Below are 24,116 nucleotides of genomic sequence, written 5' to 3'. Positions count from 1 at the left end.
TCTCATTATTATAAATTTTGATGACAAATATTCTCAATGTGTTTCTATTGTAAATCATTTGTCGTCAATACAACGTTAATGCTTTGTATATTGCGCAATCGATATAGTTTCAATCTATGTAATACTTTAGAACAGGTATATGAATTCATAATTGTCTGATGCAAGCTTGTCTCAAATTGCGGCTGATCCATTTCTTTATCGTGGTACACGTTATAAAATTACAGCTGTATGCGTAACTATTCCTTCCAGTAAGTTGTACCATCCAAATTGATTAATAACATCGAATGTCATACGATTTAGAATGTAAAAAAATTATAATAAAAAACTTTTAATAAAATATGCTAGAAGCAAATAAAAAATTTAGGTACGTAAAAACCGGTGAATATTAAGTGGTAAAGAACAAATTTAAACAATTTAAACTCATTTATATTCTAATTCTTTTTAAAAATTAATTAAATCTATTGATATTAGTTATATATTGTATGCTAACGTTACATTTATTGTTTGGTTTTATGTCAAATGTTTTTTCTCAAATAATTTCTTCGTATATGTCATACCAACATTTTTAATTTCTATGCTTTATTTCATGATACGTTTTATTTCATGATAATTAAGAGTTCAATAGAGATTATAAATATTGGTAATTAGTAAGGATAGTAATATTATTTTTTATATTAAATTTATTTTTATTTTTCTGTTGTAAGTATGATAGGTTTCAATATGGGTATCATATTCAAATATAATAGCTTCGTATATCGTCAGGCGGCGCTACAAGTTATATATACATATATTAATCCCATTGTATGAGGCAGTATAAGGCATATTTTCGGACATAAAAATAGGTTAAACAGTTAAATGAAGTTTTTTATTTCTATGAACATTAAATAGGTAAATACAGTTTTAACAATAAAAATTTCGATGTACGTCTTTAATTCATCAAATCATTAATATAATTTTGTAAACGTCATAAATCGTAATATGTCTGAGGACGAATTTATATTAGTGAATCGACGTAGGAGACGTAAAAAATTCGAACCAATTTTTAGAGAACGATTATCGGTTACAGAATCCAACGAAATTGAAATTGATAAAGAAATGGTAGTTCGGTAAGGCGTTATAGTTTCCGCAAAATTTACTCATATTAATATTTAATAAAGGTAATTAACCTCATTTTTATGTTGATTTTTTATATGTAATTTTACAGAAAATTATTTGACGCAGTATCCAAGCTCAAGCATAGTGTATTTAAGACTCATGTCTTATATAATATCACGAAAGTTCTAAAGATTTTAAATGCCAATAAAATATTTGAGATAATCTGTTATGGTTTAGGGCAGTTTTCTCAATATAACTCTTCTAAGTATCAATTAGCTTTATTATTGTTATTAAAAAGACATTATAATTGTCAAGTATCATTATATGATCCTGCATTTCTTACTAAGGAGATTGAAATTCTAAAAGAATTAAAATTAAATGTCATAGAAATCAATGAAGAGGGTAAACGTAGCATTAGCAACAATGTCACATTTATTTATATGCCACATTGTCCAAGACAGTTGATAAATAACTTCTTGTATTCCAATTGGAACGAAAACTTGAGTAACTGTATTCTATTTACTAATAGCTTTTCAGATATAGTAGAGAAAAGTTTAAAATGGCATTTAATGAAATTTGCAAACTATGTGTTACGTATTTACCCATACATGACAGAAATTAAATTACAAAATGATTTTGAATACACAGAAATATTTTCTACTACTAGTATTCATATTTTTACTAACCAAAGCTTAAGCAAAGTATCATATAATTTTTGGATAGACAAAGAAGATCCTCATTATCAAGAAAAGGATATTGAATTTATTACTGCAAATGAAATAAATAGACCATGTTAAATTTTATCTGTTTTTTTATACATTTTGTAACTCATTAATCATATTTTCAGATACTGTACGATATCATATGCTATATATCGATATTATACAGTGTAATTATTCCTAGTAGAAAGTTGGTAGTATTTTTGTATTTAAAAGTAAGAAATAATAAAACAATTAATTTTGCTTTGTCATTTTTTTGTCTGTGTAGGACGTTCAAGTACAATGAATTCCAATGTCAAGATTATTCGTGCTTTAGCACAAGAATTACGTCATATTTCCTTCAATGATAAATTGAAAGATAATATTACAATGCAATATATTTTGGAACAAGCATATTCCCATAAGGAAACCTCAGAAGTTCTATGCAAAGCTCAAAAAGAATTGAAGAACTTAGCTGAAACGTACCTTTGTTACTTGAGATCGCAAAGAAAGTACAAAGAGATTAAAATGCAATATACTGGTAAAGGAGAAAGAAGTATTAAGGAAACAGCAGATCTTGTCGGTTTTAAATTACCACACGATCCAAAATAAAGGCATACATTGGTAAAAAACATAATCAAACTATCTATGTAGCGTTTGTACAAAGCTTTCTATTATTTTATCTAGATCGACGAAAATACTTTGCGTTGAAAAATATACATTGAACAAGAATTGGAGGTTAGAAAATTATGGTAGAGAATATACTTAGATTTTTCAACATTGCTTTCTAGGGAGGAATATGTTTTCATAAAATGTGTAGATATATATAAGTACAACAATTTTCTTAGATAGTATATTAAAAAATATAGTACCAAAACTAGTATATTAATATATAAAAATTAAAAGTACATTTGGATATAGTCGATATACAGCTAATGAATGATCTTATCTGACAATTAAGTACAAAAATGAATACAATTTTATTTTGTCATTTATGAATATTCCTTGCGAATGCATTTGGCAATCGTTGAGAGTTGCATATTACTGGTACCTTCATAAATAGTTCCTATCTTTGAATCTCTAAAATATTTTTCTTGAGGAAAGTCTGTAGTAAAACCAACGCCTCCCATAAAGTCTATGCATTTTGCTGTTACACGTAAAGCTGTTTCTGTAAATAACAATTTCTATAAATTAGTTAATTTGTCCTACAGATAATATATTCTATATTTTATTTAAATAAACAAACAAACAAACCAGAAGCAACTAGTTTTGCCATCGCTGCTTCTTTTATAATACTTTTTTTAGCATCTACTAATCTGGCTGCATTATAAACAAGTAATCTGGCACTCTCCAATTCAGTTGTAACTTGGGCAATTTGATGTTGCATAGACTAAAAGATTAATGAATATTGTTAACTAATTGAATTAAAAAAATTCATGGTAATATTGTTTTTACTTTTATTTGACAATATAATATCTTACTTGAAATGAAAATATATCCTTGCCAAATTGTTGCCTTTCTAAAGTATAGGGTATGGTTGCATCTAAACACCCTTGTGCTATACCGATCATCTGAGCCCCAATACCAATACGTCCTTCGTTCAAAAATTCTGCTGCATATTTATAACCATGTCCAAATTTCCCTAATATGTTATTTTCAGGAACCTAATAAATTATTGTTGTTGAAAATATAATATCCTTTGATCATATTTTTTTATTTAAAATGTTTTTTACTTACTCTAACATTTTCGAAATGTATCATACAAGTTCCTGATGCTTTGATTCCTAATTTATCTTCAGGTTTACATATAATCAGTCCAGGTGTATCTCTTTCCACGAAGAATATCGTAATACCTCGATAACTCTATGATTTACGATCAAATAAGATATTAGTCGAAGAAAATAATGTGACAGTTAGTACACAATTTATATATATATTGTGTAAATATACAACTTATAGATCGGACGAATGAAAGTTATAGGCTAAGATTTAATACTTAAGATTAATCAATCAGGGATAATGAAATTATATCATAGTAATAATAAATAGAAGACTTTCCCATATTTGTGTATATACATATAATAATTATATCATACAACTAGCACTTGAAGTTATTAAATTTACTTACTGCAGAGGTATCAGCATTTGCAAAAACTAAAAATACTCTAGCAATGTCCGAATTTGAGATCCACATTTTTGTACCGTTAATAATATAATCATTTCCATCTTTTTTCGCTTCGGTTTTCAAAGAAAAAGCATCAGATCCTGCACCCGGTTCCGTAAGACAAAAACTTCCTGCCTAAATATTAAAATTATGTTCTATAGGTATTTATTTCCTTCGAAATCAATTTATATATTTATTTAGTATATTATTTAAATTATATAACTTACGTAATTTTGAGCTAACGTAGTCAGATACTTCTGTTTTTGTTCTTCTGTTCCCACTTTAATAATCAATGAATTGACCAATGTATTATGAATGTCAACGAGAGCAGCAACAGAACCATCAACTTTTGCAATTTCTTCTACGGCTAGAATCGTTGTCATAAAGTTACTTCCCGTTCCACCATATTCTTCTGGAATTTCTATTCCCATTAACTACGGATAATATGCACTAAACTATATATAGATTTTTAATTATAGTAAATAGATAAAGCTACAATATTTTCTTATCGTGACAGAACAACAACAAAATTTAAAAAAGAGAAAAATTATTAAAGGAAAGATAACATAAAGCATATTATTTAAAGAATATTATTTACATAATATCAAAAACATTAACTTACGCCATTTTCAAAAAGTTTATTTAAGACGTTGTCGTCTATACGTCCCTCTTTTTCCATCTTTCGTACAAGCGGAGCTATGTTTTCTTTGGCCAATTTAGCAACTACGAGAAATTACAAGATAAAATGTAGAATTAACAATATTGCAAAAGGTTCAAAGTACAATATCGTTCTATTATCTTATTATTTATTGTACGAAGCATTTAAAACAAAACGTTACGAATGTTTATCTCGAAAAAATAGAATTTTTTAAAAATATTTTTCAGATAAGAGTTATCCATTTTCTAAAGGAGAAAATGTGGCTTCTTAAAAATTTACTATTTTTTATTTAATGGAATGTTTCAAAATAATTACATAAATAAAAATATTTGTCCTAATATTTTTTCCTTAAAATGACGTAAGCTTTGATAAAAAAAGGCTAAAACACTTTATTTTGAATATACGATATAGTACTTATTACTATTGTTTATATATATATAAAAGAAAAATCCTTCTTTCGTAATAATGAAAGCACGTAAAGAGGATATTATCAGAATAAAATGATGATAATATCTGAAAATTCCAATATTAATTTCTATGATTCTTTAATACGTTGACGTTTTGAATTTAAAAGAAGTGATATTATAGCACAGTATTAAAAAGAATCTGAATTTAATACTCACCAGTCTCTTTCATCATAAGTTCATCATCTGTAAATTGGGTCAGAGGTCCAGGACTGTAGTTGCATTGTGAAACGTACGCTTGTATACATCTTCTTTTTATTAATTTGCGAGATATCTATTAGAGATCATATTGATTTTCTTTGTTTAAAATACTCGATAATTCTTTTTAATTGGAAATAATAAGTGGCAATAGAATAACTAGAAATGTTACTATAAAGAAATAACATAATTTATCACACACATTTGAAATAAATAAATGATTTGTGAACAAAAAATCAAAGGATTACAATTATACAATCGGAGGAGAAATAATAAAGGAAGAAGAGAATGAGAAAAATCGTTGAATGCCATTGTACGATTTACCATTACCAAAGAATGATTTAAAAAAATCGAATATCCGATTTTAATTTTAACTTGCATTGAATAAATCGATTGTAGTAAATAGAAACATTCTTGTTAAAGAAAATATGCTTCGTCATGATTACTATTTTATAAATTAATACAAAGAAATTTTTCATGCGAATATTTTATATGATTTCTAATAACGAAATTTTATTATGAGGATAATAATCAATATTCAACATTAATAATTTATTGACTTAAATATTAAGCAATTAAGTTAAAACTTTTTTTCATTGTTCTCTTATTTTACGTTTTTAAATATTACATACATTAATAACATTATTAGATTATTCTAATTACTACATATATTAATAATACTATTCGAAAGTTACGGCATGCTTTTAACAGATGGAACTAACCGTTTTAAAGTAAATTAAAATGAATGAAATTTCTCTAAAAAATAGTGATTGACGATATAAAAATTCCTACTCACGTACTTGCCGAAGAGTTAATCCAAAATTCATTGTTGATAAAGGTAAATATTCAAATGATTCAATGCCAACTTGTTAAACGATTTATTTTCCTGATATATTGATCGTCGATTGCCAATGCCTCGGACGTTACGTTAATACTGAACTTAATAGTCAAACGAATATATAGTATCGTATCCCTATCCCCCCCTTTAAAACAAACCGGTTAAGTGTCTTGATTGGGAAACACATTCTTATATAATAAGAAAATAAAATTTCAAGAAATAATATTTTATCTTTAATCGTCAAATTATTTTATTTGACCGTTTTTATAACATATATTTTTATGTAAGTTTATGTATAACTTTATTTGTAAGTTATATACAAATGCACGTTATTTGTTCTCTTATCAGATGTGAACACAGATGTTTATGTAGATACTTGTCATCAGAATTAAATTATTGATACTTTTCAACAATTTTAATATAATCTGAATTACAAGTGTCTCTGTGCGAAGTTTTAAAAGCTTTTGAGTCAATGTTAATAAATTTTTTATATTCTTACAGATATATATATAAAAAAAAAAAAAAACAAAGAGATAAACAGCTTCAAAAAGATACTTTATGTTTTACACATGGGAATTATTCATGTATGAATATATATTAGAATTTTTTTCACGAAGAATTTATTCTCAAAGATGTAATTTAAATTATATATATTTTTACAAGCATAGAAATATATTTTATATTTTAAAGTATTGTCTTACAAAAGCATATTTAGATCATTAGATCGCTTACGTCAGTTCTGATTTCATAAATAATATCAGTATATGTAATATCAAATTATAAACATGTTTATTTAGTGTGAACTTGAAATATTGATAGATCATTATTCTGTTATCATTAACATGTAAAATAACAATAAAAAACCGATATGTTAATGAACACTGTTTTAAACAATCGAATGTTATCGTTGATATGTCATGTTGAAATAAAAATTACATTTTTACTTCAAATGAAAATACGTACTTGTACTAATATTTTTATTATTATCACTTCAAATTAATAATTATTCAATTATACCGCTATTGTATGTATCGTACTTACATGACGCTAACAGGTAGTATACTACGTGAAACAAAAACATAAACGAAGGTCAACGGCAGCAGCAGTAAATAGCGCCTTCAAATGTTCAATGTATTCGTTAATTATTTGACTAAGTGAAAATATAAATAAATATTTTTATCTACGCAATCATAGAAATATGTTTGTTTTGTACATGATACAATATTATACTATTTTATAAATATTTCATAGTATGTACATAACCTTTTAGCATACTGTCAGTACACTTTAGAAATTTTAAAACGTCTATATATTTTTCTTTAAAGATTTTTATAATGTCGTGCAAACAGTTTTAACAATTTTATATTTAAAATACAAATGTAATGGGTCGAAGTCATACCCCGTCGCCTGGAAGACGACGTGATCGTTCCAGGGAACGTGACCGCGACAGAGATCGTCGAAGACGACGATCTCGCGAAAGACGTCGGAGGTATGTACAAAAATGGTAAGAATAACAGATCAATTTTTTATCATTTTTATATTCGATAAAAGTTAACATAATGTCGATTTCATCGTAGATCTGCAGAACGTGACAGAGTAAAATCAAGAGATAGAGATAGAGAACGAGATCGTGATCGAGACAGACATAAACGATCATACAGTAGATCTAGATCTAGAGAACGAGACAGACCTAAGCCGAGAGCCAAATTATCTACTGCAGAACGTCCTGTTATCACGGGTATAATGAGAATAAAAATAATTTTACAGTAGTAATAAAAACATATTTTTTTCTATATTTTATATAAATATCAGTAATTATGGTAAGCGTGGTTTTTCTTATAGAGGCTGATCTTCAAGGAAAAACACCGGAAGAACAAGAGATGATGAGAATGATGGGGTTTTGTGGTTTTGATACCACCAAAGGTAAGAAGGTAGAAGGAAATGATGTAGGCGCAGTACATGTTATTCTAAAAAGAAAGTACAGACAGTACATGAATAGGAAAGGAGGTTTCAATAGACCACTTGATTTCGTGGCATGAATATCTCAACTTTTTAATTTTCCAATTGCTAATATTTTTTTAATTCAGATCTTTATAATTAAGAACATATAATCCTAGTGTATCCTCTTCCTTTTGTTTAAAGTTTTCACAACATGAATAATTTATTTCATTGAGAACATACAATACATGAATTAATAATGCGGCAAAAAAGTTCATAGACAGTTTAAGTACATTCTTGCTCTCAATTATATTTTATATAATTAAAAAAAAAATAATAATATACATTTTCATATCAATTATAAAAATATGGAGTTAAATTTTATTAAATCATACATATAAAAATAAAATCAAGATATCTCATATAATTCTCTAATACTTGTTCATTTAATAAAATTTATCAAATTAAAAAGCCTCTAAAAACTATTTATGACTCAGTCAAAGAATGTTCTGTTATGGATGATGAATTATTATCCAAATCATGTGTAAGACTGTTATTTATATTTGTGACATTAGTGCGTTGCGTGCTTAACTATTAAATAGAAAATAAAAAAAGTAATTGTTAATTATTGATGAATTAACAGATAATACATGATATAATTATTTTCTTACCATACTGACATCTACTTGTTCAAGAGATTCTGTTAATCGTGAATCTAATATTCGGAAATCACGTGTTACGCTATGTTTGATATAATTTTCTAAAGGTACCTAATAAAACAAAAACCATTATAAATAATTCGGTTTATAAGATTCTATAAAAATAAATTTGCACTTTACCCCTGTTTTTTTTGCAAGGAGCAGTACTTCTTTACTAAACTGTTCAATTTCATAAACAACACGTGGTATTAATTTAGTTTCTTTTAAAATATGATTTTTTTGTATATTTGTATCTGTCTTTAATCGTTTTTTGTCTTTACTTTGACTTTCCTATATCAATAGAAAGAATAAAAAATATGTATAAAAATATGAAATATTAAAACTTTTATATATACATATATTATTAATTTTTGAATATATCACGTACCTCTATGTGGGTTACTAAATTATAAAAAGTAGATTTTAATGGTTTTCCAGCTAATTGTATCACCTGAATAAACCTAAAAAATAATAATCAAAAAGAAATATATAATTTATAACAAAATTGGATTATTTATAATTTGTAACAAACTCCAAACCCTCACCTAACAGCATGAAATGCTGCATTTCCACTGCTCGATTTATTATAAAAATATTTAGTAAGTTTACTCAATATGTTATACAATTGTTGTAAGTTCTTAAATATCGAGTTGGTAGATTGACCTGGATCGATAGATATGTTGGCCAATGTATAAAGTATTTGAATGATATAAGACAATTGTCTGCATAAACTGCGTTCTTTTTCTACTAAATCTTCTGCATCTATTACGATATAAGAGAAATATTCATTATTAAAAATCCATCAACATTTATTAAATAAATCAATACGTACGTTGTTCATTATTAATATTAACAACATTCATTATTGCAAGTTCAGCTTTCAAACGTTCTAAAAACCAAGACACATTATCTAATTTATTTTTTATGTAATGATTAAGTACGCTATAAGCTTGCACAACTGTATTTTCGTTTATAATTTTATATTTTTCATTTTTTGATGTTTCAATCTGTAGTAAAGATATATATATATATATATATATATATATATATATATATATATATATATATATATATAAGAGAAAAAACAAAAAAATTTTATTTAATATTTCAATTCTATAGACTATAATTAATTGCGTGTAAAGTTAACGAACCTTATGTATCATACCCAGTTTCTCTGATATTTCCAGACAAATATCATTTAATATTTCTCCATTGTCTTTATCGCAATCTTCTATCCATAAAAGGATTTGAAGGATCAAAATAGCTGCAGAAACACTGATGCCTTCCATTTGTGAACATTTACTAATCCATTCAAAAATCTATAATTTAGTGATTAGTTAACATAATCGAATAAAATATAACATAAATATTTAATATAATGCTATTAATAAAATATCTATCATATGTGAAAATGTTAATAGTAATGCGTTTCTACAAACTTTTTTAGTATTTTTTTCATGAAAGTTCAATTGATGCACAAATTGTTGTATAATTTCTAAAAGTATTAACGACATTTGTTTATAAAATTCAGGCTCATCAGAATCTTGTTCGAAAGAAATTTTCAATGGAGCTTTGAAAGACAAAATAAATGTTTCCAATTGCATATTAAAACTTTCCATTGGCTTTTCATTACCTAATGACAAACAAAATATTTAAGAAATGTAAAAATAAGTTAAGCAAAAAGACATTTTATTTTTACTTTTTCTATTGTAGAAAAATACATACACATACTATAAAGAAATTGTGGCAATTGAGAAGAAAACTTTGAACATATTAGACAACAATATTCCTTAAAACACTGTAAAGCTAATAATGTTCCCTGTTGATCATCATTAAATGCATTTCTAAATTCCAAAATTACATTTTTATAGAGTAATCTATAAGAAAATAATTCTTAAATTAGCACATGCGAGATAAAAGTAACATAGAAAGTATTGCACATATTCAATGCTCTTACTCTCCAATTTTATGATACACTTTTATATATTGTTTTTTGTGTTTTTCAAAGTCTGGTATACTTAATAATATTATTGTTTGAAAAGTAGAAATGCAACTTTGTAAAATATAATGATAAAAGTCTCTATGTGATCTTAAAATCTTAGCTTCATCATTGTCTGACCACTTGTCTCTACAAAATAACAATATTAATGCTTGATTTACTTTCATTTCTTTTTTTAATAAAATATATATTAAATATTACTAACAAATAATGTAGTTCTAAAATTTTACACACTATGTTTAAACTTATATTTCCATTTGGCAATTTTATAATATCTGAATGGCTTTTCTTCTTAAATGTAGTGTTATTTGCATCTTTATTTTTTTTATTTTTGTTTCCCTTCTTTTTTCTTATATTCTACAATAAGTATAAATTTAGCATATAATATATATTATCATGTGAAGAGTATGACATTTATAATTTAATATTCATCATATAAAAATGTAGCCAGAAAATATTGATATTATTTTCTAAATTACCTTAATAATGTCCATTAACCTATTATATCCTTTAAAAAGACCATATATACTTTTTGCTATATTTTTACTTTCATTAACCCAGGAATTAACTCTGAATGATATTAAAGATTCATATACGCCTATCATTTCTTTTAAATTATGTAATTTTTGTTGTGATTTTGGTGTATTATCAAGTAAATTCATTGTATCATCCTATAAGATTAAGAATTAATATTATTATGCACGATTCTTATCATTATAAATCTTATTCCTTTAAATGAATAATTATTCGTAAAAACTGCTTTTAACCAAAGAGATATTCATACCAAATTTAAATGTTCCGTTTCAGTTCGTGCCATCCTTATACACAGTGACTCTAGAATGATAGCAACTTTATTTAAAATTTCCCAATCTTCTAAAGCTGTTTTTATATAAATTGCTTGTAATACAGAAATCAATGTGGCTATAGGCTCTTTTGGAACAATTTGTATATCGTTTATATCAGCACTTAGATCAATCTTTAATGGAGGTAATACATTTTCATCTATTTCAAAATAAAGATTCAATTGAGCAAGTAATATTTCCACTATGTATTCCGATAGTTCAGGATTCTTAATTACAACTTCATATAATCCTGAAAAGAAAATATATTATTACATATTACGCACATATATACATACTCTTTATATTTATGATTATTTTATATTATTATATATATTCCACCTTCATATAAATGTGATCTGACTTCATATTCTTGAGTAAAACACTTTTTTAATATATTTAATATGTCAACACATAATCTTTTATTGCATCCATAATTATTTCCTATATTATTGTGTTTTTCTAAAGTTACCTAAAAAATATAATAAGATTTAATACAAAATAACGTTATAACATTATAATAATAATGCATTGATGCATTTTAATTAGAAACATATAATAGTCTATTCTTCGTATTTACCTGAGTTAATATGGATGTTGAATTAGATAATGTAATAGACATGGAGGAATTGCTAGAATAATCATTTGAAAGATTTCTTCTAAAATTCATTTTTAACATTTTTAATAGTTCAAGAAAACCAGTTACTGCCATTTTACGTGTACATATTCCTTTTCTATAGAGAGCCTTTCTCAATGATAACATAAGATTGTCTTTTACATTAGATGAAACATGTATCAATGGCAAAACTGCGTAAAGAATTTGTACAGCTGCAGTACCAGGTACACATAGCAATTGATCAAGAAGAGTAATTATATAAGTTTGAAAATCGAGCACATTCATTGCTAATTTAGAGCACATATATGCCAAACAATCTGGAAATAAAAATCAACAAATCATTTATTATTATTATGCAATATTGAAAAATATTTTTATATTACTTTCTTTTTTTGAAATAAAATATCATACCTGTGTACTGCGATATTAACAAACCACCTGCCACTATTTTATCAGTTAATAATTGAAGTACAGATCCACATATCTCATGTCTTTTCTTCATTAATCTTTGAAGTATCTGTATACCAATATTATGTGTTGGATATTTATTAACTTTTCCAATTGTATGTTCTGTATCCATAAGCACAAATCCTAACTCCATAATTCCTTTTAATACAACATGACGGTCTTTATCACTAGAATTAATTAATAGAATTAATTAATAAAAAAATTTTATTTTATGTATTCATAGGAATATATATATATATATATATATATATATATATATATATATTCTTGTATATATATGCATACCTATTTGCTATAACTTGATCTATAATATTCATAATATCACAATTATTATTCATTAAAGATTTTAACCAAGCACTATTCTTACATTTTTCATCATCTTGCATTTTTCTTAAAATCGTCTGATGAAGCATTTCAAAAACCTATTTTTACACATTTTTGAAAATTTGATATGAGAGAGAGAGAGAGAGAGAGAGAGAGAGAGAGAAAGAGAGAGAAAGAGAGAGAAACAGAGAAAATGCATTTAACAACCTTGATATCAATTTATAAATAATTGAAGTATAAAGTTTTTGAAATTTTCAATAGAAAGAAAACAAATGTATATATCATGCAATAAAAAGTATTTACTTGTTACCTGTTCTTCATGTACACTGGAGATTATAAATATCGTAGATAAAATGAAAGGTTCTAATACATATTCTGGTACTATAGAAAATTTTTTAAATGCAAGTATCAAATCTTTTATACATTTATAATGTAATTGTGTGGCATGATGTATGTGAAACAGTACATTACTTTCTGCATCTTGTATTTCTTTTAAACTTGTTGTACCTATAAATATAGAAATATAAATATAAGAAACTCATAATATATATATATATATATATATATATATATATATTATCTATGAATTGTTTATTAAAAAAATATTTAAAAAATTATACTACTTACTAATATCGTCTAAATTATTCTCTTTTTCTTTACTATTTGCATTTGAATAATACGATGCAAAATATTTACGCAGTGATACAATCAAATGTATACAACTAAAATTACTACATAATCTAAGAGTCTGATATACAAAAGGTGGGATTTCATTTAAAGCAATCATGCAAAGTTTATGACACAATGCAATAATTACCACATTCAGATCTTTTTTCTCCAGAATCATGTCTCTGTTCAAATAGAAAGATCAAATTATAAAAAAAAAACTATAAAAATATGCATATTCAAAATTATATGTTATAATATTACTCCTCTGTTTGTTCAAACATTAGAACTATTAAAAAATAAAAAGAAGTTAAGATTAATTTAAACTACATTTTCTTTAAAATTAATAAATTTACCCAAACATTTTCGCTAGACATGGTACAATGCTAGGCTCCCATTGGCTGTTACATATGGATTTAACGATAAGCATCTTATATTCACTTCCAGTGACTTCTGAATTCATATAATCAATATATTTTTCTTGTTCTAAGATTTCTAGTAACACCGGTAATAAATCTTTCCAACTAAAATATTTATTATCTATTTATATTATTGCTTATTGTATTTTGTAATTGTTATATATTTGAAAAATATTAAATAATAAGACAACAGTTTAAAAGATAAATATCATTATACCTGTAGAAATTATCTTCGTTTGAATAAATATTAGAAGTAGAAAATTGTACTAATTGAATTAGACAATTCTTTGAAAAATTAGGAAAATCCATAGCTATAAGACTGATGATTTCTTCTGCGTTATTACTATTAATTTTAGCACTTCCTAGAGTTTTTAGTATGGCTTTCACTACTTTTAATTTGTTTTCAGAAAATTTATCAGCATTACAAAATGCTTGTAGTATTTCATCCAACACTTTTACTATATCTGCGCTATAAATCTTATCACATAATACTTTGCAAAGCTGAAAAAAGAAAGATAAATTTGAATACTTTCTAAAAATATAATTTTTTAATTAGTACAATTATATATGTATGCTATGTACTGCTATCGTCGGTAAATTGACATTGATGACTTAATATGCTAAAGAAATTAATATTCTTTTAATCCTGAAACGAGTTTTATTCGAAATAAATATTATTTCATTTAAAATAAGTTATTTCTTCTTGACTCACTTCTTCTATATTTACATTCTGTACGAATTTGTGTAATCGTGGTCGGTCTTTTCGACCCATTAGATCTTGTAATTTCGCATACATATTTGTTCTGTTTTACAAATTTAACAAATAAATTTATCCATTAATCGTATAGATCTATACGATTGCTAACATTATTTACTACCGATTTGGAAGATTTTAAGAAGGTTATATTCACTCTGAGAATATTTCCCCATTGTCCTGCACATGCAGAGAAAGCGTTATATTGCTCGTAGCGCTATCTGAATAAAGTAGTATATTTCATATAAGAAAAACGGTAAGATTAATATAAAGAGCAAAAAATATATATGTTTATACATATAGTTTATTATATCGTTGAATAGTATTAAACTAATTGAAAAAAGTAATACATCAAAAAATCCGCCATATATTAATATCTTTTTACATTTATTATGTTTTCTTCAGCTTAAAGCAAAAATATATTAGAGTAAAAAAAATAAAAATGTAATATTATGTTAAAAGGTATAATGAGTATGAATATAATTAAAATTATCATTATATACGTATCATTAAATACGTCATTCGTATTATTTACAACAGGAAGTTAATATAATGACGTTCTTAACCATGATAGCGAAAAAGCATATAGGTGATGTTAGATTACGTCATCTCATGTATTAAATGATGAGAAATATTAAAGGAGAAGGGATAGTGTCGCGTTAGGTAAAGGAAACTGACGGTAACCTTATAAGATCATTGAAACTTCTGCAGTATTGATTCGTGGAAGGTAAACGCTATGTGAATGGCCTCATTCGAGAGAGAGAGAGAGAGAGAGAGAGAAAGAAAGTATGTTACAAGCGAATACTTCAGATGTACATATAAAATACTGCTCTCTCTTATTCTCTCACTTTTCAGTTATCCGAAGATGGAAGAAAAGTATATTATAGAAATATTTTTCTTTCAAGTTAAAACAGATATTTTTGAGTAGGACGAATAGTACATTAAATTTTCTAAGCAGTTGCATCGAAAAGGGAAGAGAAGGATCGGTCGGTTGCACTCCGTCTGAGTTTAAACTAGTTATAACCGTATATACTATTTTTAGACGAATCTTGAAATGTCGTAGAAAAGAAATACACTTTTCTACTAAGAGAGGGTACGAGTTCTAAATTTATCTGCCCCTTATGTCGTCGACCTTGCATGAACGATCTAATTGCATACCGTCAACGTTAAAGCAATATTCATACGTTTTGGAACAGTTAATGGTGTTTGAATAATAATTTATTATACCTTAATAAAATATTATAAATACATGTGTATACATATATACATATATATAAATATATTTATTTATTTATTTATTTATTTATTTGTACCTTATATACATAATTATATATATATATATATATATATATACATATAAATATATATATTTATACCACATATTACTTATACTCATTTATATATACATATTTATTTATTTATTTATAGTATATATAATCATAGAGATAAAATCGTGACCTTTGTGATCTTCGATCAAGAATATATCTATAAACGATTATAATGATGATGATGATAGACAGGAAGACAACACTAAGGGAGATCTAATATGCTGTATAAGGTTTATTGTTGCATAAGTGTCACGAGGCAAACCGGAGCGCATGCTTCGTCGTAGCCTAAAACTGTGCGTGAGCCAAGAGTATAACAGGCAGATTCGCACAACGGCGCAATTTGTGTTTAGAGGAGATTCATTACCAGCTTCGTCTAAACTTTCACATACTGTTCGATTTTTAGTGTTGAGATCGAACATTTTTTGTTTTTATACTCCTTTCTTCTTTTTTTTTCTACTATCAATCTATTTGTTTATTTTACATCCTCTACAATTTCTCGCACAAAATGGTAAGTTATGATAAATTTATATGCACTAATAGTATAGGTATCACGGTATGAATTAAAGAATCTTAATAAGACCTTGATAATAAAATTGAAAAAGACGAATTTATATGTTACCATCGTGCGCTCTAATCGTTTTAGCGCGAGTGCATTTCTATTCACGTAGGACAAGCAGGAGTTCAAATTGGAAATGCTTGTTGGGAGCTTTATTGTTTAGAACATGGTATACAACCAGACGGACAAATGCCATCTGATAAAATGCTCGGCGGAGGAGACGATAGCTTTAATACGTTTTTCAGTGAAACTGGGTCGGGTAAACATGTGCCCAGAGCAGTGTTCGTTGACCTTGAACCTACCGTTGTCGGTAAGCGAGAATAACGAAAGCAACGAATAGGCATCGAGCGCATATAATATGGATCGATCAAATTATAATCGCGATTTCTTTTCAGATGAAGTACGAACAGGAACGTATCGACAACTTTTTCACCCGGAACAATTGATAACGGGTAAAGAAGATGCCGCAAATAATTACGCTCGTGGCCACTACACAGTCGGCAAAGAGATCGTCGATGTTGTTCTAGATCGTGTGAGAAAATTAGTGGATCAATGTACTGGACTCCAAGGCTTTCTTATATTTCATTCGTTCGGTGGTGGGACCGGCTCTGGTTTCACCTCTCTCTTGATGGAACGACTTTCGGTAGACTACGGGAAGAAGTCTAAATTGGAATTCGCCATTTATCCGGCACCGCAAGTTTCTACAGCCGTAGTAGAACCGTACAATTCGATCTTGACTACTCATACTACACTCGAACACTCCGATTGCGCTTTTATGGTTGACAACGAGGCCATTTACGATATTTGCCGTCGTAACTTGGACATCGAGAGACCTACATATACCAACTTGAATCGCTTGATCGGTCAGATCGTTTCTTCGATCACCGCCTCATTACGATTCGACGGTGCCCTAAATGTCGACCTAACTGAATTTCAAACAAATTTGGTACCATATCCAAGAATTCATTTTCCTCTCGTAACTTATGCACCAGTAATATCGGCAGAAAAGGCATATCATGAGCAACTTAGCGTATCAGAAATTACGAACGCCTGTTTCGAGCCATCCAATCAAATGGTAAAATGTGATCCTCGAAATGGCAAATACATGGCTTGTTGTATGCTCTATAGAGGCGATGTCGTGCCCAAAGATGTTAATGCAGCTATCGCTGCTATAAAGACAAAACGTAGTATACAGTTCGTTGATTGGTGCCCTACAGGCTTTAAAGTAGGTATTAACTATCAGCCTCCCACTGTTGTACCCGGCGGCGATTTGGCCAAGGTGCAACGTGCAGTATGCATGTTATCTAATACAACAGCTATTGCCGAGGCATGGGCACGACTTGACCACAAGTTTGATCTGATGTATGCGAAAAGAGCATTCGTTCATTGGTACGTCGGAGAAGGTATGGAGGAGGGTGAATTTTCAGAAGCACGCGAAGATTTGGCTGCTTTAGAAAAAGATTATGAAGAGGTTGGTATGGATACAGTTGATGATAATCCAGAACGCAGTACTTGTCATCTTCTTGACAAGCGTTTTTTCATCGAGCAAGGCTTCGTCGCTGACAAAGGTCACGGCCGATGGATTAAATGACACTGAAAAATTATGGGATGAGCGTAGGTCAGCAAAATGATTTACGAAATTCCATTTAATTTTATGACTAAAATTATAATAATAATTAATATAATTAATTAATTAATTATTTAGTTGCTTCTAATAGAATTTGAATATGAAACAATTCATAACGACTAGAATATCCGTAAAATTTTTAGTAACGCTTCGAAAAATGTGGATTACAAGAGGGACGAGAACAAGAATCCAATAAGACGAGATTTGCCACCTTCGCCAGCAGAGCTGTTGAAACCAGACAAATTTCTATTCTACACGTACAACTATCAGGGGAACATGATCACGAAGCAAATGAGTTTACGTGAGATACAGACTCTAATCGCAAGTGGAAACGGCGGACACGTTGCGATGGAGATATATGATCCTCATAAATCTGGTGATCTGTTGAATGGAGAAAAGAAGGTAAGATGATCTTGTTGATATATTTACACTGAAAAACGACATTATCTAATTTTTTAATTTTTTAAATATTATGATACACATAAAAAGAAATTATCTTGTTCTAATATCATCCAAGTTAAAAATTTAATATAGACGATCACCAAAGATGACATTATTGAAATGGTTACTTTTCTAATTTTTCTTGATTCGCAGGTGATGGATGTAGTTGAAAAGGTGCAAAATGTATTAAAAAGTGCATTGGATAAACCATCGACTATGGCTGGTTCGTTATCAACTATTCCAGAATACGCAAATGCCGAATGGAGTAGCATTTTACCTGGTATTCTGACCAATAGCGATATCGAAACTGATCCTACATCGGAAGAACCTAATTACGTAGAAATTACAAGACCTGATTCACTTATGCAAGAGATATCGGAAACTTCGTTGAATCGAGAAACTCAATTGTCTACGTTAAAACCACCGATGTTAACTAATCCAGAAACACCTGAACAATTGGTCAACGGTGTCACTTCAACAACTAGCAGCTTCCCATTAACATCAATCATAAATGAAAATAATTTTTCGACGATTATTAGTTACGGCGAAACGAAATCTCCAGATAAATATACTGAGAAACCAATGATTCCAGTACCAGTGATCACTACCGAAGGAAAACCATTCACCGATCAGTTAGAGACAATCGATAATTCGATGTATCAAACATCGAGTACAAAATCCACTCTTGAGTTTTCTGACATCGATCACTTGCCAATGGAGGAGATGAATAATGCAACGATATTCGAAAAGGTTCCAGTCAAGGTTTGGGACGAATTGAAACAAAACGTGACCTCTGACGAGTCGAGCATTAGCCGAGTAACGGAATATGTACCGATTTTAACTATGTTGGTGGGATCAACGGTGAACGACTCATTTATCCAAGCAACGAACGAAGTGTTGTCATCCACTGAAAATGATATAACGAAAAAAGTAACGGAAGCAATGTCATTGGAAACATCGACTGTAAGAACAAATATCAAGATTAGTCAATCTGAAAGTGTCACGATGTTATCTGGAGACACGATCACCGACACGGTCACGCCAACTGTTATTACGCATGCACAAACGGAATCGAATGAATATTTATCTAAGAGCAATATTACCACGCAATTTTTCGACAATAGAAACGTAACGATATCTGAAATATCAGAAGTAACAACTCCTCCCATTCTTTCTTCAATAATTTCAACATCGACATTATTACCGACAAAATCAACAAACGATGAACAATTAAATATTTCACAATTATTCAACTTGGTGATGAATGTGACTAAAGGAATCGATTTTTCAACATTGATACCACCTGATGATTACTTCAATGTTTCATTGTCAGTAAATTCATCTGATAATACATCGGAAGGAACATTCATTAGTACGATTACAGATTCTGATAGCTTTTCAGAAACGACAGACCTTCCTGTTGCCGTAATCGTTACGAAGAATATTACTCTAAATCATGAAACAATTTTTAAGCCTACTGATAGTTCAACATCCGACGTTGATACGGATAAGTATGATGGAAACCCTGATAGTTTGACGAATAAGTTAGAATCAATCGAAACGAACGAGAAAGACTCTCTCGCGATAGAAGAACAGTCATCTCTGGTCGAAACGGAAATTTCCAAAATAAATGACATATCTACTGTACAACCTACAGTAGCAAACAACACGATGAATTCGACATTAACATCTACTTATATAACGGAGACTAATTTCGTTCGGATCGATGGTCCATCCGTTGATCCTTCTACCTTATCCAATATGATTCCTGATTCTACTATGGCTACCAAGATTACCTTCATCAATGATTTAATAAGTAATACTTCTACTGAATCAAATATCTATGTTACGAGTACAACAACAGAATCTGTAGTCAAAAAACTAATGAACGATACGAAGGAAACTTTAATAACAAATACAACTTCGGTACCTGTGTTACCCATCAATGAAGCAAACTTTATTGATTATCACATTGAAGATTCCGTTGAAGATAGTTCTTCATCTTCTACGAGTCAACATACGATAACAACATCGTTTGTATCTAATGAACTGGATAAAACTACTAATTCGATAAAAACCAATGATATGAGGACGACTATTGCAGGAATTAAGAATACCACTATGAGCTCACAGATAGAAACATCGTATACAACACCAATTAGCGATATAATTACACATAACGTACAAACTACCGAAAGCTATTCAAACAGTAAGACTACTTTAAGCCTGAATCTCGACATAACGAATAAGGAACCTTCGTTTGTACGACATCAGAACGATCTCATTGAATCGTTAAATTCAATAACGACGTTATTACCTGCGGAGCAAGAAACTGGAACTGATAAGACGGTCATAAATGTCACAACAGGAACGTATACCACCTTATTGACTTCAGACACAGTGCCTGTAGTAGTTCAAGAACACATGACGACTTTAATTGCCGGTGAACAATCCGTCACGGAAACTTTTTTAAATATTCATGACAACGAGCTGAAAAATCATACCGGCTTTGAATTGGAAGCATCGTTAAAAGCAAACGAATCTCGTTATTCCGATTCAAAGGAAAATACATCTACGCAGAGGTATTCTAATCCTTATGTAAAATTGAATATCACTTTTACGAATGATTTTTCTTCAACCGAAGCGAGTAACGTATCTATAGACAATGTGATTACAACGAAGATTTCGGAAAACACGGAGTCAATGTCGAATAGTACTACAAAAAATCCATCACAGAATTTGCATGTTCAGATAAACAAAACGATCGAAGAAATGATGGAGAACATTACAACGATAAGTGAATCAAATTGGATGATAGACCAAGTAATGGCTAACATTAGTACAAATACAAAAAGTAATAATACGAATGGAACATCGTCAGAGATAATGGATAATAATACGAATGACAATACGAAGATACAAGTAGAAAGTAATGAATCAATTTTTGTACCTCCGCGTGTTATTGAGGAAGTATCGTCGTCGGAATTATTGTCACCGTCTGTATCAATGACAACGAAGAACTCATTAGATTCGCAATCGACTTCGAAAACCAGTTACAATGAGAATATGAATGAAAGTTATCCGGAGGAAAGAGAAACAACTGAAAAATGGTTGTTGATACCTCATAAAGTAGTCGCATCATCGATCGTCGAAAGAACTACCGTCCATCCAACGACTCAAAAGATCGTACAGAATATGGCACATACCTCAGATGCACGCTTACCTGCTTTAACATCGGAGATAAAATCGAATGAAAATATACCGCTAGATTCTCCAGCAAGCGTAAACGCTTTGGATGTTACCGTGACGAAGACTGAAAGCGACATCGTTAACTTCTCGAAAATGTGCAATAATTTAGCTTTCGATTTCTGGATGGCGGCTAATAAGGGCCTAAGTACAAACAGATCCCTGGTTCTTTCGCCCTTCGGTATGGTCAGTCTACTGGCAATGATATTTTTAGGAGCACGAGGAACGACCTCCGATCAAATGAACGAATTACTTAAGTTGGACGACGTAGCCACGTTTAATCCACATTTGGTGTTTCAAAACGTAACCGATATGGTGGGATTGACGAGAGGACAAGGGATCACAAATGCTGCCTTCGTTCGTGAACTTTTCGTCGATAGAGCGAGAGTCAGAAAAACTTTGCCATTTTACAAAGAACAAGCCCAACAGTTTTACGAAGGTCTTGTTGCCGAGGTGAACTTTGCTACCATTGGTGATATTGTTCGAAGACGAACGAATTTACTAGTTAGAAAGCAAACAGGTGGTAGGATAAAGGACTTTATAAAGGCTAACACGGTACCTCTACGATCTCCTTTAGCTGCTGTATCAGCCAACGTTTTCCAAACTAATTGCAATTCCAGTTTCGTAAGTTCCGAAGGAAGAGATGGCGAATTATATTTTGCCGTATCGCCAGCTATCAGACAGAGAAAATTGATACCTGTACCGGCTATAGTCTGGCGATCGAATATACTTGCAGGTTACGAACCTAGTTTGGATGCAACTGCGGTTGCTCTTGGTAAAGTCGAAAATCTCGTTACAACAATGTTCTTACTGCCTGGACAACAAGGCCATATAGCCCCAGGTGATACTTTGGATCGTCTTGAAAGAAGATTAATAGCAAGTGCTTCTCGTGACAATAATTGGAACAGGCTTTTGAAAATATTACTTCCTAGGAACAGTTTAGAACTTCAAATACCTAAATTTACTCATAGATCTGTCGTTAATGCAACAGCAGCTCTTAGAAGAATGGGTTTCGATAGACTGTTCACCGAACAAGCTGATTTAAAGGGCATCAATGGAATTGGAAATCACTTACATCTATCCGACATACTACAGGTTAGGATTAATTATTTTTTCATCTATCGAATCTATTTGTTCTTTTAACTAGACGACTCTTTTACGTCTTTACTTTGTTATTATATTTAATCTGTCTTTCTTTTAGATTTCACTTTCATTAAATGTTTTTATTTTATTCCTATGTAGATAGATTTTGTACATACTCAAATGTATCTTTTTCTTTTTTTTTTTTTTTTTTTTTTTTTTTTTTTTTTTTCTTTTTTTAAGATTAATTTGTTCGGCACGTGTGGCGATGAGAATCCAACGAATGGAAGACATCACATGGAAACGTATCCAGCGACCCCAATAAAAAGAGCTCGTCTATATGAGAAAACTTCTGTAAATTCGAATAGTACGGTTCTAGATATAGATGGTCAATCTAACCCCCTAAATTACTTAGAAGTAAATACTTCGAAATCGATGTTCAGTAAGCCCGATAAAAGAAGAAAGCGACATGCAGATAATGCGAAAGTAATGATGAGATCGGAAAGATCGCGATTGAAACTTGACAGGCCCTTCTTATATTTCGTACGTCACAATCCCACTGGTTTGATACTTCACATGGGAAGATTCAATCCAAGACTTTTACCCTAGCTCGTCTACAATATCGTTCATGGAAATACGACATTTATCTTGATCGAACACCATCGTTATGTAGTATCATTATCGTATATGTTGGTTTTCGATCGACACGTCGAATAATTTTTATTATTAATTTAAGATGCGACAATGCTTAAAAGCAACTCGATGTATATTATAGCAAAAAATAATTAAGTATTATAAAAAAGAAGTTAGTCAAGTGCAATAATATAGATTGCGACCTCATTATCATTCGTAATTATTAAAAAATATTTTTAAAAATATGCAATTTTTCTGTGGTGCAAATAAAAAAATAAAAATAGTTACAACATATTTAGAATAACCAAATTTTCTAATGGAAATATCAAAGTATTGAAATAAACGTAAAGTCGTAAGCATGTTAAATAC

The 24,116-nt window shown here is 29.3% G+C and overlaps 6 protein-coding genes across 17 annotated transcripts; 4 read left to right on the top strand and 2 right to left on the bottom strand.

The window, feature by feature from the left end:
* The first annotated feature begins 606 nt into the window (after window positions 1-606).
* LOC124955480 (protein FMC1 homolog) lies at window positions 607-3,236 on the top strand. 2 transcript variants are annotated; one of them, XM_047509980.1, is made up of 2 exons: window positions 607-888; window positions 2,083-2,417. In XM_047509980.1, the coding sequence occupies exon 2, from the start codon at window positions 2,097-2,099 to the stop codon at window positions 2,403-2,405; it is 309 nt and encodes a 102-aa protein (XP_047365936.1). In that variant the 5' UTR covers window positions 607-888; window positions 2,083-2,096; the 3' UTR covers window positions 2,406-2,417. The 2 variants fall into 2 exon arrangements, with proteins under 2 accessions (XP_047365936.1, XP_047365937.1); XM_047509981.1 differs by lacking the exon at window positions 607-888 and adding an exon at window positions 1,018-1,157 and having other exon boundaries at window positions 2,083-3,236.
* LOC124955472 (SRR1-like protein) lies at window positions 856-2,065 on the top strand. The gene is made up of 2 exons (XM_047509965.1): window positions 856-1,106; window positions 1,205-2,065. Exons 1-2 carry the CDS (start codon window positions 979-981, stop codon window positions 1,890-1,892), a joined length of 816 nt encoding a protein of 271 aa, XP_047365921.1. The 5' UTR covers window positions 856-978; the 3' UTR covers window positions 1,893-2,065.
* Window positions 2,633-6,236, bottom strand: LOC124955469 (short/branched chain specific acyl-CoA dehydrogenase, mitochondrial). Of its 2 annotated transcripts, none has more exons than XM_047509957.1 (9): window positions 6,078-6,236; window positions 5,239-5,353; window positions 4,580-4,680; window positions 4,185-4,391; window positions 3,922-4,092; window positions 3,531-3,656; window positions 3,275-3,457; window positions 3,048-3,183; window positions 2,633-2,961 (listed from the first exon to the last, which is right to left on the bottom strand). In XM_047509957.1, the coding sequence occupies exons 1-9, from the start codon at window positions 6,102-6,104 to the stop codon at window positions 2,786-2,788; spliced, it is 1,242 nt and encodes a 413-aa protein (XP_047365913.1). In that variant the 5' UTR covers window positions 6,105-6,236; the 3' UTR covers window positions 2,633-2,785. The 2 variants fall into 2 exon arrangements, with proteins under 2 accessions (XP_047365913.1, XP_047365914.1); XM_047509958.1 differs by having other exon boundaries at window positions 6,074-6,213.
* Window positions 6,237-7,150: 914 nt separating this feature from the next.
* On the top strand, window positions 7,151-8,702 carry LOC124955475 (U4/U6.U5 small nuclear ribonucleoprotein 27 kDa protein-like). Of its 2 annotated transcripts, XM_047509972.1 has the most exons (4): window positions 7,151-7,365; window positions 7,441-7,604; window positions 7,693-7,853; window positions 7,958-8,702. In XM_047509972.1, the coding sequence occupies exons 2-4, from the start codon at window positions 7,498-7,500 to the stop codon at window positions 8,152-8,154; spliced, it is 465 nt and encodes a 154-aa protein (XP_047365928.1). In that variant the 5' UTR covers window positions 7,151-7,365; window positions 7,441-7,497; the 3' UTR covers window positions 8,155-8,702. The 2 variants fall into 2 exon arrangements, with proteins under 2 accessions (XP_047365928.1, XP_047365927.1); XM_047509971.1 differs by having other exon boundaries at window positions 7,154-7,604.
* LOC124955462 (Fanconi anemia group I protein homolog) lies at window positions 8,408-16,029 on the bottom strand. 6 transcript variants are annotated; one of them, XM_047509940.1, is made up of 23 exons: window positions 15,521-16,029; window positions 14,795-15,057; window positions 14,300-14,583; window positions 14,020-14,187; window positions 13,625-13,848; window positions 13,308-13,504; window positions 12,959-13,095; window positions 12,617-12,840; window positions 12,170-12,522; window positions 11,932-12,061; window positions 11,535-11,842; window positions 11,230-11,421; window positions 10,956-11,107; window positions 10,709-10,879; window positions 10,477-10,628; window positions 10,191-10,384; window positions 9,903-10,070; window positions 9,584-9,758; window positions 9,297-9,513; window positions 9,140-9,212; window positions 8,893-9,042; window positions 8,725-8,823; window positions 8,408-8,644 (listed from the first exon to the last, which is right to left on the bottom strand). In XM_047509940.1, exons 2-23 carry the CDS (start codon window positions 14,876-14,878, stop codon window positions 8,540-8,542), a joined length of 3,957 nt encoding a protein of 1,318 aa, XP_047365896.1. In that variant the 5' UTR covers window positions 14,879-15,057; window positions 15,521-16,029; the 3' UTR covers window positions 8,408-8,539. The 6 variants fall into 6 exon arrangements, with proteins under 6 accessions (XP_047365896.1, XP_047365897.1, XP_047365899.1 ...); XM_047509941.1 differs by having other exon boundaries at window positions 14,795-15,016; XM_047509943.1 differs by lacking the exon at window positions 14,795-15,057 and having other exon boundaries at window positions 15,521-16,027.
* On the top strand, window positions 15,511-23,923 carry LOC124955460 (tubulin alpha-1 chain-like). 4 transcript variants are annotated; one of them, XM_047509929.1, is made up of 5 exons: window positions 15,511-15,929; window positions 16,265-16,672; window positions 16,833-17,030; window positions 17,116-18,338; window positions 18,491-18,632. In XM_047509929.1, the coding sequence occupies exons 2-4, from the start codon at window positions 16,435-16,437 to the stop codon at window positions 18,309-18,311; spliced, it is 1,632 nt and encodes a 543-aa protein (XP_047365885.1). In that variant the 5' UTR covers window positions 15,511-15,929; window positions 16,265-16,434; the 3' UTR covers window positions 18,312-18,338; window positions 18,491-18,632. The 4 variants fall into 4 exon arrangements, with proteins under 4 accessions (XP_047365885.1, XP_047365883.1, XP_047365886.1 ...); XM_047509927.1 differs by having other exon boundaries at window positions 15,511-16,038; XM_047509930.1 differs by lacking the exon at window positions 15,511-15,929 and having other exon boundaries at window positions 16,485-16,672; window positions 16,808-17,030.
* Window positions 23,924-24,116: the final 193 nt, after the last annotated feature.

The sequence above is a fragment of the Vespa velutina genome, chromosome 18 (genome assembly GCF_912470025.1).
Source record: "Vespa velutina chromosome 18, iVesVel2.1, whole genome shotgun sequence".
NCBI classification, from domain to species: Eukaryota; Metazoa; Arthropoda; class Insecta; order Hymenoptera; family Vespidae; genus Vespa; species Vespa velutina.
Note: the sequence above shows the minus strand (reverse complement) of the source record. Positions and strands in the feature narration are given on the sequence as shown.

Coding starts and splice junctions, on each gene's coding strand:
- LOC124955472 (XM_047509965.1), top strand. CDS start 979: ATGTCTGAGGACGAATTTATATTAGTGAATCGACGTAGGAGACGTAAA. Junction 1,107..1,204: donor GATAAAGAAATGGTAGTTCG/GTAAGGCGTTAT, acceptor GTAATTTTACAG/AAAATTATTTGACGCAGTAT.
- LOC124955480 (XM_047509981.1), top strand. CDS start 2,097: ATGAATTCCAATGTCAAGATTATTCGTGCTTTAGCACAAGAATTACGT.
- LOC124955469 (XM_047509957.1), bottom strand. CDS start 6,104: ATGAATTTTGGATTAACTCTTCGGCAA. Junction 4,681..5,238: donor ACTTATGATGAAAGAGACTG/GTGAGTATTAAA, acceptor AATTTCTCGTAG/TTGCTAAATTGGCCAAAGAA. Junction 2,962..3,047: donor GGCAAAACTAGTTGCTTCTG/GTTTGTTTGTTT, acceptor TGTTATTTACAG/AAACAGCTTTACGTGTAACA.
- LOC124955475 (XM_047509972.1), top strand. CDS start 7,498: ATGGGTCGAAGTCATACCCCGTCGCCTGGAAGACGACGTGATCGTTCC. Junction 7,605..7,692: donor TCTCGCGAAAGACGTCGGAG/GTATGTACAAAA, acceptor ATTTCATCGTAG/ATCTGCAGAACGTGACAGAG. Junction 7,854..7,957: donor AGAACGTCCTGTTATCACGG/GTATAATGAGAA, acceptor TTTTTCTTATAG/AGGCTGATCTTCAAGGAAAA.
- LOC124955462 (XM_047509940.1), bottom strand. CDS start 14,878: ATGTATGCGAAATTACAAGATCTAATGGGTCGAAAAGACCGACCACGA. Junction 10,385..10,476: donor ACAATTTCTTTATAGTATGT/GTATGTATTTTT, acceptor GTTTGTCATTAG/GTAATGAAAAGCCAATGGAA. Junction 9,759..9,902: donor AACTGGGTATGATACATAAG/GTTCGTTAACTT, acceptor TCTTTACTACAG/ATTGAAACATCAAAAAATGA.
- LOC124955460 (XM_047509926.1), top strand. CDS start 18,184: ATGAAGAGGTTGGTATGGATACAGTTGATGATAATCCAGAACGCAGTA. Junction 18,339..18,490: donor AAATTATGGGATGAGCGTAG/GTCAGCAAAATG, acceptor TAAAATTTTTAG/TAACGCTTCGAAAAATGTGG. Junction 23,130..23,357: donor ATCTATCCGACATACTACAG/GTTAGGATTAAT, acceptor TCTTTTTTTAAG/ATTAATTTGTTCGGCACGTG.